General features: G+C 43.7%; 2 protein-coding genes across 6 annotated transcripts in view; both read left to right on the forward strand.

The window, feature by feature from the left end:
• LOC132486400 (protocadherin gamma-C3) overlaps nucleotides 1-16,941 on the forward strand; it is a 185,607-nt gene that overhangs the window by 15,131 nt on the left and 153,535 nt on the right. For 2 of the 5 annotated variants that reach the window (XM_060093502.1, XM_060093507.1), the window contains exon 2: nucleotides 3,027-5,475. The exons of 2 other annotated variants lie outside the window; for them this stretch is intronic. In XM_060093502.1, the coding sequence (XP_059949485.1) occupies nucleotides 3,055-5,475 (2,421 nt within the window). In that variant the 5' untranslated portion in view covers nucleotides 3,027-3,054. Of the gene's footprint in view, nucleotides 1-3,026; nucleotides 5,476-7,958; nucleotides 8,206-16,941 lie in introns of those variants that run through there. One more of the 5 variants, XM_060093508.1, reaches the window with a different exon arrangement.
• On the forward strand, nucleotides 13,435-16,251 carry LOC132485490 (protocadherin gamma-B3-like). The gene is given in 3 exon segments (XM_060092027.1): nucleotides 13,435-15,399; nucleotides 15,401-15,758; nucleotides 16,005-16,251. Coding segments are annotated over 3 exon segments (2,463 nt in total). The 3' UTR covers nucleotides 16,145-16,251.

Here is a 16,941-nt window from a genome sequence, read left to right on the forward strand (position 1 = left end):
TCATTTTCACAATGTTGATTCTTCCAATCCAAAAACGTGGTATATCTCTCCATCTATTTGTATCATCTTTAATTTCTTTCATCAGTGTCTTATACTTTTCTGCATACAGTCTTTGGTCTCCTTAGGTAGGTTTATTCCTAGGTATTTTATTCTTTTTGTTGCAGTGGTAAATGGGAGTGTTTCCTTAATTTCTCTTTCAGATTTTTCATCATTAGTGTATAGGAATGCGAGAGATTTCTGTGCATTAATTTTGTATCCTGCTACTTTACCAAATTCATTGATTAGCTCTAATAGTTTTCTGGTAGCATCTTTTAGTATTCTCTATGCATAATATCATGTCATGTGCAAACAGTGACAGCTTTACTTCTTCTTTTCCGATTTGGATTCCTTTTATTTCTTTTTCTTCTCTGATTGCTGCCTCTCACATCTTTAAAACCATTTTCCTTTAGGCATTACTGAAAGGATAGATTAGAACTGTGAAATAATTCACAATTATTAAGGAGGCAATTGTGTATATTTATTTTAAAGCATTCTCCCTTATGAAGCTGTTGTTGTATCTGGATTGAGTATTTTAAAATTTCCTCTTTTTATACCCTAATGTACTTTGCTTGAAATTTACTTTTGTTTCCTTTGGGATAGGTATTTTCCATTATGATTAAACAATGGCAATTTATAAATATTGGGGAATATACTTAACATTTAGATATAACTTTAACAGGGATAGTTTCTCAACTGGATTGGTACATTTCATATACTGTGTTGTTTCAGTTTGTGAGATGCACCAACTGACTATGTGTGATTCCTTTGGTGCACTTCTGTGATTACCAAAAATATTGCCCATTTAATTTCACTCATATTTAATAGCTTGCAGGAGTGATTTTAATAATTTCTAAATTACCTATTATGGTATCACTATGAGACCCTTTTTGATTTCTGAGGAAAACATAACTTTAAAAAATCTTTCCTTTTTCATCTTGGGAGCCTCTTATACAGGTTGGGTGACTTAGATTCTAAACTGATATGATTTATGTTATTTAGTAAGAAGGTCTCAGCCCTGGTCCCAAAAGTTGCTCATAGGTATCTCTTTCACCGTTGGGCTCTGGGATGATCTGACTTGGGGAAAATATTCATGAATGTCTAGGACTGCAAAAATTAGTGAACTTTGGATACCTGGAAATTGTAGCAATAGTTTGTGGACTATGCCTCAATTCAGCTTAAGAAGGAGAGTTTGAGTTTCTAAATACCTTTGTCTTCATGGGAAATTGTGGTGCAATACATAGAGTAAAACAGGAATGTGGTATGATACAACTAGCTGGCATGAGGAGAGGAAAGAGAAAATAATAAATGAATATTGAGAAATCGTATCTGAGGATAGATCATTTAAAATGCTGAAGCTTTAAAATATAATTTGGAAATATCAATTGTCTTGAAACTGTGACAGACATATTTGCATGCTGGCATTAAGAATACCCAGAATCAGGGCTTCCCTGGTGGCGCAGTGGTTGAGAGTCCGCCTGCCAATGCAGGGGACACGGGTTCGTGCCCCGGTCTGGGAAGATCCCACATGCCACGGAGCGGCTGGGCCCGTGAGCCATGGCCGCTGAGCCTGCACGTCCGGAGCCTGTGCTGCACAATGGGAGAGGCCACAACAGTGAGAGGCCCGTGTACCACACCAAAAAAAAAGAGGCACTACCCTGTTTGCTAGGTCAACTTTCCTGAAAAAGTGACACAAAAGATGAATGAACATCAACCAGCTTATAGCGGGAGGTCAACATAGAAGGGACATTACAGGCAGGGGAAAGAGCATATGTGAAGCGCTCGGGGGGTCTTAAAAAAAAAAAGAATACCCAGAATCAGAGTGATATATATTTTTTAAATTCCTAGGAGGGCAGTAGATAATTTATAACTAATATCACATGGAAAATACATTTTTGTTTGAGGGGACGCTGGGTTTCTTTTAGAAAGTAATATTTTTGGTTAAATAAATTGTTGCTCAATTATATGATGGGCTACTACATAGCTATAAGAAATAAAAAATGGGAAACCTTTTTATGTACTGTTAGAATATGTTATCTTCAAGATATAATGAGTGATATATACACTACTATGTATAAAATAGGTAACTAATGAGAACCTACTGTACAGCACAGGGAACTCTACTCAATGCTTGGTGGTGACCTAAATGAGAAGAAAATCCAAAAAAGAGGGGATATATGTATATGTATAGCTGATTCACTTTGCTGTACAGCAGAAACTAACACAACATTGTAAAGCAACTATACTCCAATAAAAATTAATTTAATAAAATAAAATGCACCAAAGTCTTATAGCTCAGATTTCAAGGAAACTCAATAGAAGTTTCCACAAATTTGATAACAATCAAAAAAATTACATTTTATTACTAACAAATGGTTGAGAATTTGAAAGAAACCTCTGCGAACTGTCAAAAAATAAAAAGCAAATTTCCATCAATTAAAAAAAGATATAATGAGTGAAAAAAGCAAGATGCAGAACACTGTATATTGTATACTTCCTTTTGTGTCTGAAACCGGGGGAGAATATTTTTAGAAATCTGCTGAACTATACAAAACATACTAATGGAATGATACGCAAAAAACATAGCACTCATTTCTCCTGGGAGAAATATGTTGTTGAAAGCAGAGAGGGAGAGCCTATAAAATATGCCATATGTACCTTTTGAATTTCGAACTGTATGAATGTATACCTATTTAAAAACAAATAAATACTCCTTGTAAATCACCCCCCAAAAAAAGAGAAAAAAAAAATAGTTCCTTGCAAAACATTTACAAGACATTAGTGCAGTTTCTAGGGAAAACCTCTGGGCGTCGCTGTAGGTCAAAAGAAGGAAGAGAAGATAATCAGAGACGCATTTGGGAACCTCTGAAAGGGTAACTTCCTGCTCAAACAAACCACACAGGGGAGGCCAGTACAGGTTTGGATAGAGGAAACGAAAGCACGAAAAGTGACCCTATCCCGGATTTTGCTTATTCCTCCTCCCGACCAAGGAGCAGAGCAGCAGTGGAGGGAGACAGGATGAGGCCGAGCGCAGAGAGGAGCGGCCGAGCGCGGTGGCGGCAGGTACTGTTGCCCTTCCTGCTGTCTTTGTTCCGCGGGGCTCTCCCAGACCAAATTCGCTACTCAATTCCCGAGGAGCTGGCCAAGAACTCGGTGGTAGGAAACCTCGCCAAGAATCTGGGGCTCAGTGTCCGGGACTTGCCGGCCCGGAAGTTGCGGGTTACCGCGGAGAAGGAATATTTTATTGTAAACCCTGAGAGCGGGGACTTACTTGTGAGTGATAGAATAGACCGAGAGCAGATTTGTGGGAAGAAGCCTCTGTGCATTCTGGATTTCGATACTGTCGCTGAAAACCCACTAAATATTTTCCATGTATCAGTAATAGTACAGGATATAAATGACAACACTCCGCTATTCAAACAGAGTAAGATTGACTTAAAAATTGGAGAATCCACTAAGCCAGGTAAAGCATTTCCACTAGACCCGGCGCTGGATTTGGATGCTGGTCCTAATTCACTGCAAAGATACAACCTTAATGAAAATGAGCACTTTGATCTCACAGAGAAACAGACTCCAGATGGACGTAAATATCCTGAGTTGATTCTGAAACATCCTCTGGACAGAGAAGAGCAGAATTTTCATCATCTGGTCCTGACAGCTGTAGACGGTGGGGACCCACCCCAAAGTGGCACCACCCAGATCCAAATCCAAGTCACAGATGCCAACGATAATCCCCCAGTGTTCAGCCAGGACGTGTACAGGGTCAGCCTGCAAGAGGGCGTGCCCCCTGGCTTCTTAGTGCTTCAACTGACAGCCACCGACCAGGACGAGGGCGTCAACGCAGAGATCATCTACTCCTTCCATAATGTGGATGAACAAGTGGAACAATTTTTTAACTTAGACAGAAGAACAGGAGAAATCACGACAAAGGATGATTTTGATTTTGAAATCGCTAGTAGTTACACTCTCACTATAGAAGCGAAAGATCCTGGAGATCTAGCAGCCCATTGCAGTGTCCAAGTCGAAATTCTCGATGAGAATGATTGTGCACCGGAAGTGATTGTGACTTCAATATTTACTCCCCTACCAGAGGATTCACCACCAGGAACAGTGATCGCCTTGATAAAAACAAGAGATAGAGACTCGGGAGAAAATGGAGAAGTTTACTGCCAAATCTTGGGAAAGGCCGAGTTTATATTGAAATCTTACTCGAAGAACTATTACAAGCTAGTGACAGACAGGACCCTGGACCGGGAGGAGATCCCAGAATACAACGTCACTATAATGGCCACCGACAGAGGCAAGCAGCCCCTCTCCTCTAGTATAAGCATCACTCTGCGCCTCACAGATGTCAACGACAACGCTCCAGTTTTCCACCAGGCCTCCTACGTGGTCCACGTGCCAGAAAACAACCCCCCCGGCGCCTCCATCGCCCAAGTTAGCGCTTCAGATCCAGACTTGGGGCCCAACAGCCACGTCTCCTACTCCATCCTGGCCAGCGACCTGGAGCCGCGCGCACTGTCGTCCTACGTGTCCGTGAGCGCGCAGAGCGGCGTGGTGTTCGCGCAGCGCGCCTTCGACCACGAGCAGCTGCGCGCCTTCGAGCTGACGCTGCAGGCCCGCGACCACGGCTCGCCCGCGCTCAGCGCCAACGTGAGCCTGCGCGTGCTGGTGGGCGACCGCAACGACAACGCGCCCAGGGTGCTGTACCCGGCGCTGGGGCCCGACGGCTCGGCGCTCTTCGACACGGTGCCGCGCGGCGCGCAGCCCGGCCACCTAGTCACCAAGGTGGTGGCGGTGGACGCCGACTCTGGACACAACGCCTGGCTGTCCTACCACGTGCTGCAGGCCAGCGAGCCCGGACTTTTCAGCGTGGGGCTGCGCACGGGCGAGGTGCGCACGGCGCGGGCCCTGGGCGACAGGGACGCGGCCCGCCAGCGCCTGCTGGTTGTTGTGCGCGATGGGGGACAGCCGCCCCTCTCGGCCACCGCCACGCTGCTCCTGGTTTTCGCGGACAGCCTGCAGGAGGCGCTGCCGGACCTCAGTGACCACTCTGAGCCCACTGACCCCCAAGCTGAGCTGCAGTTTTACTTGGTGGTGGCCTTGGCCTTGATCTCGGTGCTCTTCCTCCTGGCAGTGATTCTGGCGGTCGCCCTACACCTTCGACGCTCCTCCAGCCCCGCTGCCTGGGGCTGCTTTCAGCCTGGTGTCTGTGTCAAGTCTGGACCCGTGGTTCCCCCCAACTACAGTGAGGGAACATTGCCCTATTCCTACAATCTGTGTGTTGCCTCACAATCAGCTAAGGCAGAATTTAATTTTCTCAGCGTCACTCCAGAAATGGCTCCCCCTCAGGATCTCCTCTGCGAAGATGCCTCTTGGGTGCCAAGTAGTAATCATGGAGATGCTGGGGTCCCATTTGCCTCAGGTACTATTTTAAAGGTGAGCTTTAATTTAATTCACTTTTTTACCTTGCGGTTTCAATGTTTATTAACAAATCACCTAACCGGAGTAGAAGTCTTCAATTCATATTTTATTGTTTTGTGGGTAGAATTTAGGTGGTTTTCTGCCTTAAATATCATAATCATATTTAAACAAATCTTTGACATAGGTTTTCTATCGACAGGTGAGATTTATTTATCATAGTTACAAGCTTTTACTTCATAAGATACTTCTTTTTCTTCCTCATCTTTACATTCCTTCTCTCTGAAAGTTTATTACTGTTGAGACCTTAAGCTATTCCTTTTTCCTTCAGGGTCTTTATATTAGTTTTATTCATTTTAGTTGTACTTCCTCTTAGAATTATAGTACTTAAGAGTAAAGAGAGCTCCCCATCTCACTAGCTTGGGAAACTGGGAACCAAAGAAAGGAAGAATTTTACTCAATGTCATGGCCTGTCAACAGCAGAGCATGGGTAGGACTGACATGAACACCAGCACTCTTCGTATCTTTACAAGCTAAGTGTCTTGGGATCCCAGATCTATTTTAAAAGGTTGTGAAAAGTTTGAGGTATGCAGTGTCTACTATTAAGAGTGTGTTTAATAAATGGGAGAAATCTTTCTCTCTCAGGCACAATAACAAATTGCTCTTGTGAAAAATTGTACATTGAGAAAAATTTTGCAACCTATTCTCACATTGTTTCCTTAAAACTTTATTTTTTGAATTTTCTAGGTATAGATGTAAAACATCTTTATTTTCTTTGTTTTCCTATAAAGGTGTCATTAAGTAAAAATTGCTTCTCTCAATGGACTCTCTGAAATGTCCACTTTTTTTTTTTAGTCTTGAGGCATTTCTTTTTCTGCTATCATATAAAGGTGATAACATTAAATATCTGTCTTAACATAGAAAGGCCACTCACTGCCTGCTCAATGATAAGTATCTGGACTTGTTTTTCTGTAAGAGTGATGAACTAAAGCCCTTTCTGCCATAGTCACTCTACTGATTTTCCCCAGGTGTCTGTAACTGTAAAACATCTAACTCCAATTTAGACATGGTAATAGGAAAATATAAATAATGCATAGTTAATCCGACTCAAACTCTCGGTCTGATATAGTGTAGCTGCCATGTTCTTAGTGTGAAAATCTTTTTGTTGTTGTTGTTGTTATCTTGTGAGGTCTTCAAGAAAGTTTCAAGAAAATCTTGAAACTTTCTTGAAGACCTCACAAGTAACAAAAAGCAAAAAAAAAAAGTCCCTTTATTTCTTCTGCATATGACAGCTAATGCAATTTGCATAATTCAGTAGGCCTTTTTTCAAAGGTCTACTGAGAGCTAGAATTGTTTTCTTGGCATTCTTATATACAAATGGGCATGTTTTCATAAATATATTCTAATTAAAAAGTACAATCTTAAAACCTGCAAAAGAATACTGATGTCCTAATTAAATGGACTCAATATAGGTAAGAGGTAAATAAAAGGCATAGGCTCAATGGCACAGTAAGTAAAACTTCTAAAGAAGTAAAAAATAATCTAATAATTATATTAATCTCAGAATTAATCTTGTGGAAGTCTTTTGCTATTTTAGAATTAAATCTTATTTAAATATAAGGAGTGTCACGTGGTAATATATTAAGGATACAGAAAATTATTAGAAATAAAATATAATTAAACATATTTGAAATCAAAACAGAATTGGTGTAGTAACTGGTTAGGACTCTGAGCGTCGCTGTTCACTAAAGTGGGAAAGAAGCTGCCGCTGATGCGATCAGACTCTGTTCCTTCCTCACTAAGCACGCGCAGACCAGACAAGCTCCTGGGAAAAGCCCCCCACCCGCGCCCCTCTCCCATTTCCGCAAGGGAATGTGTTCCCCTTGGCTTTAGAGAAGTAAGGAAACAGCAGATTGGAACCAGGACTAAGAGAAAACTGGTCGGAGACAGGCAATGGCGGGTCCACTGAGGGGTTGGGGCTTCAGAGAGCTGTTCCTGCTCTCCATGCTGCTGGGGACGCTGTGCGGAGCCGGGGCCGGGCAGATCCGCTACTCGGTGCCAGAGGAGCTGGATAAAGGCTCCTTCGTGGGCAACATCGCCAAGGACCTGGGGCTGGAGCCCCGGGAGCTGACGGAGCGGGGCGTCCGCATCGTCTCCAGAGGTAGGACGCAGCTCTTTGCTCTGAATCCGCGAAGCGGCAGCTTGGTCACCGCAGTCAGGATAGACCGGGAGGAGCTCTGCGCTCAGAGCGCGCGGTGTCTGGTGAGTTTTAACTTGGTTGAGAGTAAAATGAAAATGTATGGGGTAGAAGTAGAAATAATCGATATTAATGATAACTTCCCGCGTTTCCGGGATGAGGAAGTAAAAGTAAAAGTTAATGAAAATGCGGCTGTGGGAACGCGGTTAGTACTTCCCTTTGCTCGAGATGCCGATGTGGGTGTGAACTCCCTCCAGAGTTACCAGCTCAGCTCCAATATGCACTTCTCTTTGGCCGAGAAAAGCGACACAGATGGACAGAAATATCCAGAACTGGTACTGGAACTGCCGTTGGACCGAGAGAAAGTAGCTGTTCACGACCTCCTACTCACAGCTTTAGATGGCGGAGACCCCGTACTCTCTGGTACCACGCACATCCGCGTGATGGTTCTCGATGCAAACGATAACGTGCCCCTGTTCACTCAATCCGAGTACAGAGTGAGTGTTCCAGAGAACATAGCTCTCGGCACTCGGCTGCTCACACTAACCGCCACGGATCCAGATGAGGGAATAAATGGGAAATTGACCTACTCTTTTCGCAATGAAGAAGACAAAATTTCAGAGACTTTCCAACTTGATTCCAACTTGGGTGAAATCTCAACTCTGCAATCACTGGATTACGAAGAATCCAGATTCTATCACATGGAAGTGGTAGCTCAGGATGGAGGTGCTCTTCTTGCCAGCGCTAAGGTACTAATCACAGTTCAGGACGTGAATGACAATGTGCCTGAAGTGATCCTCACCTCTCTCGCCAGTTCCATCTCTGAAGACTGTCTTCCCGGAACGATAATTGCTCTGTTTAGCGTACATGATAGTGATTCTGGAGAGAATGGTGAGATTGCATGTTCTATTCCCAGGAACTTGCCTTTTAAATTGGAAAAGTCAGTTGATAATTACTATCACTTACTGACAACAAGAACCCTGGACAGAGAAGAGATCTCAGATTACAACATCACAGTAACTATCACTGACTGTGGAAATCCACCACTGTCTACAGAAAACCACATCTCCCTGAGAGTGACAGACATCAATGACAACCCTCCCGTTTTCCCTCACACCTCATACTACACCTACATCCCAGAAAACAACCCCAGAGGCATCTCGATCTTCTCTGTGAACGCCATTGACCCTGACAGCGGCAACAATGCCCAGGTCACTTACTCTCTGGCTGAGAATAAATTTCAGGGAACGCCTCTATCATCCTGCGTCTCCATCAACTCTGACACTGGAGTCCTGTATGCACTGTGCTCTTTCGACTATGAGCAGGTTAGAGAACTGCAGCTGTGGGTGACAGCCAGTGACAGTGGGGACCCTCCACTCAGCAGCAACGTGTCACTGAGCCTGTTCATCCTGGACCAGAACGACAACACACCTGAGATTCTGTACCCCGCCCTCCCCACCGACGGTTCCACCGGTGTGGAGCTGGCACCCCGCTCTGCAGAGCCTGGCTACCTGGTGACCAAGGTGGTGGCTGTGGACAGAGACTCGGGCCAGAACGCCTGGCTGTCCTACCGCCTGCTCAAGGCCAGCGATCCAGGACTCTTCACGGTGGGGCTGCACACGGGCGAGGTGTGCACAGCGCGGGCCCTGCTGGACAGAGACGCGCTCAAGCAGAGCCTGGTGGTGGCAGTCCAGGACCACGGGCGGCCCCCTCTCTCGGCCACCGTCACGCTCACGGTGGCTGTGGCTGATAGCATCCCAGATGTGCTGGCGGACTTGGGCAGCCTCAAACCCTCCGCCGATCCGGAGGACTCGAGCCTCACGCTGTACCTAGTGGTGGCGGTGGCCGTGGTCTCCTGCGTCTTCCTCGCATTTGTCATCGCGCTGCTGGCGCTCAGACTGCGGCGCTGGCACAGGTCGCGCGTGCTGCAGGCTTCCGTCAGCGGGTTGGCTGGCGCGCCCGCCTCTCACTTTGTGGGCGTGGACGGGGTGCGGGCTTTCCTGCAGGCCTATTCCCACGAGGCCTGGCTCACCGCAGACTCGCGGGGGAGTCACGTGATCTTCCCGCAGCCCAACTACGCGGACACGCTCATCAGCCAGGAGAGCTGTGAGAAAAGCGAGCCTCTCCTGATATCTGAGAAGATAAACGCAAAGGAAACAGAGCTAGGAGTTGTTCAGGTGAGTTTTCTTTTTTCTGTAGCTATGCTTGGAGCATTTTCTTCATTTGTTTCCATGATTTTTCTGCCTCATTCAAAATCGGTTAAGTACGTAAATAGTGAATCATTATTTGCTTTATTTACAGATTAACTTGATTTGATAATTGATGCTTTCTCCGTTTGTTTTCAAATTATATTTTGATTTTAATGTCTTTTTTCTATAATGTGTGGATATTTTAGAAACTATAGCTGATATCCATAGGCTTAAGTGAAACAAGTATTTTAAAAGAAAGTGGTTATACATAATCACTTTATCCAAAGGCTTTCTTATACCAGAACTGTTTGTTAATAGAAGAGTTGTTTGATTAGAACATCCAAATTGTTAGATGTAATGTTCTCTTTTGAATATTTGCCTAAACACCAATAGCACATATGTTTTGGAAAAAGTATTGTGCAGTATTGGTATTTTAGTACCTGCTGTTTTTGTAAGGGTACTAATTTGCATAAATCAGTGGAAGAATATAGAAAACTTCTGCGTGATCAATATGAGAAAGCAGATTAAATTTATAGTGATGATATTGTCTGTGGCATTCTGAAATCTGGAAAGTTTAGGTTAACCCACGTAATAATTGGACATGTGTAATTGTTTAGAGAAGAAATCAAAGGATCCTTTGAATTATGCTTTAGAATAAATTCTGTGATGCAGTTTAAAATCTCCAAATAATTAGATACCAGTTCATTAAATACATACATACCATACACCTGGCATCTTCTGGTTACACATAACCCCTCCACTTTTCAGAATCAATATCGACCTGAATGTTTGCATTTCTGCAAGTGCAGCTACAATTCTGCTTTATTAGAAGAGTTTAAGATTTGTATTTGGAAAATCAATTCAACTGATAAAATAAAGTAAGGCAGGACAAGAAAAATTAAGGATAAAATTCTCTGTGTTTGTTTGGGCCTCCTCCCTCCCTAATGTGCAGTGTACATTTGTATTACACATTAACCAGAGCTCCTCAGAGATGAGAATGCCTGCTTGACTGTATTTTTTCTTTCAATATTTTTTCTTTCTCCTGATGCTAGCACTGTAACTTCTTAAAAGAATAGTGTTCTTTCCCAGCTCTGTAGAGGGTCACGACGACTTTCTGCTCACTTTGTACGTACTTACCTGGACTATGTATTCTTGGTGAACTTTACACAGAATATCAGTATATCATTTTGATAAACGATCCTTTGTCTCAAAAATGTATATGACTGTGCCTTCAACTTCTAACAGGCAGAGCAGTTCTCAGAGCTTTCTGAGAAGCTGCTTCCTGGGTTATAATCCTCAGTTCAGCTCGAATAAAATTCCCTTTTTTTCTTCTTGATAGTTAATTAAATTTTCACTGACACAACTTTAAAATGGTTTGGAAATTTAAAAAACTATTTCTCAGGGATGTGCTCATCTTAAACTATGAGATTTTTCTTATGAAATACTGGTCTGTGTGTCTCAAATTTCACGAATATGTCTTGTGTAATGAACTATGTATGCTATTCATTTTGCATATGATTTGCTGAAGATGATTTTCAGGTCCTTCTTTTAAAAAGATTTTTCAATCTTTAAAATTTTGTATTTTCAACAACTTGAACATCAGCTGCAAAGTATGAATAAATGGGGAAAATGGCAATAAAATATTATTAATGGAATAGTAGGTTACATTACTCAACCACATGAAAGGGTTACCATACATTTGGGAACCTAGGACCACTTGATTTTTATTTTTTAAACATTTATTTGAAGAGAATCTAATTATATTTATATATGGGCAATTCTGATCTCAGGGTACAATGTGCGGACTCACTGAATAGTGAAATCATCCAAAGAGTGACAAGAGAATCTGTATGATAAATACTGAATACTGACATCATTCACTCCTACATGAAAACTCACTTTTCCATTATTTTTTAAAGAAAAGATTCCTGTATAGATTTGGGTATGTGTCCTGGGTTAACTTTTTCATGCAATGGGAAAAAATACCTTTTATATCTCTATAAACTTCAATAGACTTTACATAATAAAATGCTTGATCTACACACCATGAGTGTATATACTATATATAGTATACTCTTAAATATTTGAATCTTTAGCTTCATATGTGTTCTGAAAAGATAACTTTCCTGTACTAATTGAAGTGTTCACACAGTGTTAAAAAAAAAGGCACTTGCTCAGTCATATTTTGGAGCAGTCTTGAGTCAGTAGTGTTTTTTATGTTTGTATAGAGAAGCCAATGAGTTTCTGTCTAGAATCCTGGATAAATGTGCTTTCCCACTATAAAATGAGTTCTACATTGTTATACACCTTTCAAGTTTTAGACTGACAATATATTATGTAGTTTTAAAAATACAATTTCTGAATGAAGATTTCTAGTTTGGAAATGGAATTAAAACTCTAAGACACCTATCAGAAACATGGAAACAAGTGCTTATTGCTAAGGGAAGAGTGTCAATAAAAAAGAGTTGAGATGATCAGATAGTAACCCAGAGACCAAGGAAAAGTGGACAACATAGATTACTTTCTTTGGAATATATCATTATAAGGACTCATACTTCACCCGCAAAATCCAAGTAACTCACCATTGCTAAGCTACTTGAGAAGAAACAGTACAATTAAAGACAATGGTAATGTAGTGTGGACAAATAAAATCAGTGGAATAGTTTTAAATCATAGTCATTTAATTAAAAAGACACGGGAAAGTGTCTATTTTTAATTAAATGACTACGATTTAAGGAAAAGAGTGTTTCTTGCTTCTTTACCATACTTCTATTTCATAAGGACAACCAATCTCCTTGCTATCTATCAGTTATTTTGGGGAGAAGATTATAAAGACAGAAGAAAGCAATGCATAGGATAAAACTAAAAGCTGTGAGATTTATAACTTTTATAAGTTGGAAGAAAAGGAAATAGAGTGAAATAACAATACATATCAAGCTGATATTTCAAGAATTTTCATATTACACTTTCTGCCACAACCAACACTTTCATTTGTATCACTTCTACATATTACTTTATTTGGTCTTCAATTTTACTAAGGTATGCAGGGAAGATATTATTATGGCCACTGTATGAAAATGGAAACTAAAAGCATGACGATGCCATTAAACATCTTCAGCAAGATAACTCCGGCTTTGAGGAATAAAAATCACCTGATTTGTATGGCTAAAGTTCAAGAGCAAAGAAATGACAGCGAGAACGAAGATACAGTACATTTTAAAAATGTTAAAATCCTTATAACATGGGACGAATGAGTATCTGTATGAGGACACAGTAGACTTGTCTTCTAGCCGGCTCTATATTTGGAACTGATTTAGTAATCACTAGTGCAGTTCTGCAGCCGAGGCGCGGGGTGCAGCTGTTGGCTAGTACTGAACAAAGTATCCAGCTCCTCCTGATGCAAAGGAATCGCCTGCGGACCGCGGAATCGCGCGAACTGTGCACTCTCTGAGGTTTTCTGCAGCAGAAATATCTATCCGAGAATCTGCTTGCCAAGACGTGTCCAAGGAATAACTCCTGCTCAGAAATTTTGGGGATCATTTAGCGATCGCAGCTCTTTGGGATCAGAAAGGCAAAGGCGCAGAGAGCGGGATGGGAAACCGCTTGGGGTCGAAGCGCCAGGCTGGGTGGAGTCGAATTTTGTTTCTCTTCCTGCTGTCTTTGTTCCGCCGGGCGCTTTCGGAGCAAGTCCGCTACACTATTCCAGAGGAGCTGGCCAGGGGCTCGCAGGTGGGGAACCTCGCCAAGGATCTGGGGCTTGGCGTGCGAGATTTGCGTACACGGAACCTGCGGGTTAGTGCAGAGAAGAAATTCTTCACAGTGAGCACCGAGAACGGAGACTTACTTGTGAGCGACCGTATAGACCGAGAGCAGATTTGTGGCAAGAAGTCGATGTGTGTTCTGGAATTCGAAATGGTCGCTGAAAAGCCTTTGAACTTTTTTCATATAACCGTGGAGATTCAAGATGTCAACGACAACCCACCGACCTTTAGCCGAAGTGTCACTGAGCTGGAAATCAGTGAACTGGCCCTAACTGGAGCCACCTTTGCCCTGGAATCTGCACAAAATTCACATGTAGGTGTCAATTCCCTGCAGCAATACTACCTCAACCCTGACCCTCACTTCTCTTTGATCCAGAAGGAGAACCCAGACGGCAGTAGGTACCCAGAACTGGTAGTGCAGGCTCCCCTGGACAGAGAACAGCAGTCCTTCCACCACCTGGTCCTCACGGCTGTGGATGGGGGTGAGCCAGCCAGAAGCTGCACTACGCAGATCAGGGTAGTTGTGGCAGATGCAAATGATAAGCCCCCAGTGTTCACCCAGGACATGTACAGGGTCAGTGTTCAAGAGAACCTACCCCTGGGTTCCTCTGTGCTAAGAGTGATGGCCACTGACTTGGATGAGGGCATCAATGCTGAGATCACCTACGCTTTTATCAATATTGGTAAGGCAGTGAGACAACTGTTCAAGCTGGACAGTAAAACAGGGGAACTCACCACTGGTGGAGGACTGGACTTTGAAGACAGAGGGAGCTACACAATTGGGGTGGAAGCAAAGGATGGTGGATGTCACACTGTGCATTGCAAACTACAAATAGATATTTTGGATGAAAATGACAATGCTCCCGAGATAACCCTGGATGCTGAATCTAAATATATACAAGAAGATGCTGAGCTGGGGGCTGTGGTTGCCTTGATCAAAACACATGATCTAGATTCTGGATTTAATGGGGAAATCTTATGCCAACTAAAAGGAAATTTCCCATTTAAAATAGTTCAAGATACAAAAAACACATACAAGCTGGTGACAGATAGAGCCTTAGACCGAGAGAAGACTCTGGAATACAATGTCACTATCACAGCTACTGACAAGGGCAAGCCGCCCCTGTCCTCTAAAAGGAGTGTCACCTTAAAAGTCGCTGATGTCAACGACAACGCTCCAGTTTTCCACCAGGCCTCTTACGTGGTCCACGTGGCAGAAAACAACCCGCCCGGCGCCTCCATCACCCAAGTTAGCGCTTCAGATCCAGACTTGGGGCCCAACAGCCACGTCTCCTATTCCATCCTGGCCAGCGACCTGGAGCCGCACGCGCTGTCGTCCTACGTGTCAGTGAGCGCGCAGAGCGGCGTGGTGTTCGCGCAGCGCGCCTTCGACTACGAGCAGCTGCGCGCCTTCGAGCTGACGCTGCAGGCCCGCGACCACGGCTCGCCCGGACTCAGCGCCAGTGTGAGCGTGCGCGTGCTGGTGGGCGACCGCAACGACAACGCGCCCAGGGTGCTGTACCCGGCGCTGGGGCCCGACGGCTCGGCGCTCTTCGACACGGTGCCCCGCGCCACGCAGCCCGGCTACCTGGTCACCAAGGTGGTGGCGGTAGACGCTGACTCTGGACACAACGCCTGGCTGTCCTACCACGTGCTGCAGGCCAGCGAGCCCGGACTTTTCAGCGTGGGGCTGCGCACGGGCGAGGTGCGCATGGCGCGGGCCCTGGGCGACAGGGACGCGGCCCGCCAGCGCCTGCTGGTTGCTGTGCGCGATGGGGGACAGCCGCCCCTCTCCGGCCACCGCCACGCTGCTTCTGGTTTTCGCGGACAGCCTTCAGGAGGCGCTGCTGGACCTCAGTGACCACTCTGAGCCCACTGACCCCCAAGCTGAGCCGCAGTTTTACCTGGTGGTGGCCTTGGCCTTGATCTCGGTGCTCTTCCTCCTGGCAGTGATTCTGGCGGTTGCCCTGAGTTTGCGACGCTCCTCCAGCCCCGCCACCTGGAGTTGCTTTCAGACTAGTTTTTGCTCCAGAACTGGACCCGAAGTTCTCCCCAACTATGGGGAAGGGACTTTACCATATTCCTACAAACTGTGTGCTGCCACACATTCCTCAAAGACTGAGTTTAAATTTCTCAATATAGGGGCCTCCCTGGTGGCGCAAGTGGTTGAGAGTCCGCCTGCCGATGCAGGGGATACGGGTTCGTGCCCCGGTCTGGGAGGATCCCATATGCCGCGGAGCGGCTGGGCCCGTGAGCCATGGCCGCTGAGCCTGCGCGTCCGGAGCCTGCGCGTCCGGAGCCTGTGCTCCGCAACGGGGGAGGCCACAACAGTGAGAGGCCCGCATACCGCAAAAAAAAAAAAAAAAAAAAAAAAAAATTCTCAATATAAAGCCTGAAATACTCCACCACGAGATCTTCTGTATAATGAAGCCTCTTGGCTTGAAAGTACCAGTAATGACAATCCCCAAATTGCTTGTAATTCAGTCAATTTGCAACAGGTGAATTACTTCAAAACCTTTTCCTCCCATAAGTATAATTAGGTTTCGATTCACTATTTTAGAGGTCAAAAAGTATACAGGCTAAGTATGCCCTGTTTTTTGTGGTGTTTGGGTTTTTTTTTGTGTTTTATTGATTTTTCTGGACAGAGAATGGGGATGTGGAGGCTGTTAGAAATTCTTTGTTCACTAATCTGTGTTGCAGTTGTTATTTCATGGAATGTGGCTTAGTGATGATCTTGAAATTTCTGTTAATTCTAAAACAATATGCCCTGAAACATTTTTAATATGCTAGTACCACACATTCTCATTGTAGGACATGTTATTTATATATAATCTAGACAATTAAGTGGTTTACATGGTTTCAGTGTAGTCAATCCTAAACTATGTTTTATATATAATATAAATATAAGAATACTTTTTCACTGTAGCCTATATATTTTCACTTCCTTTGCATGTTCTTGAGGGTATACACAAATATTGGCTAAATTAGGGCAGTTCTTAATCTATATGTTGATAAAAATAGTTAATGACGTCTAAAAATGGCAACTCTTGTGACCTAGTGGTGGATTGGTCCCAAACATGTTTGTGGTTGTTGGTACCCTTACTGAAAATGAGAGAAATATAAATGATGGTGGAGTGTGGATTTCAAGATTTATAGAAAAGTGTAAACGTATTTGTGTTCTCCAATGCCATAAGAAATGTCACAGAAATAAGTGTCATTCCAGGGAACATATAAAACATTTCAAAAATACGCTATTTTATTCTTCCAAATGCTTTTCATTCTTGGGGAGAGAAATATTGAGTGTCATCTATGCAGATTTAGCAGAAATAAGATCCTG

The sequence above is a fragment of the Mesoplodon densirostris genome, chromosome 3 (genome assembly GCF_025265405.1).
Source record: "Mesoplodon densirostris isolate mMesDen1 chromosome 3, mMesDen1 primary haplotype, whole genome shotgun sequence".
In the NCBI taxonomy this organism is placed as follows: domain Eukaryota; kingdom Metazoa; phylum Chordata; class Mammalia; order Artiodactyla; family Ziphiidae; genus Mesoplodon; species Mesoplodon densirostris.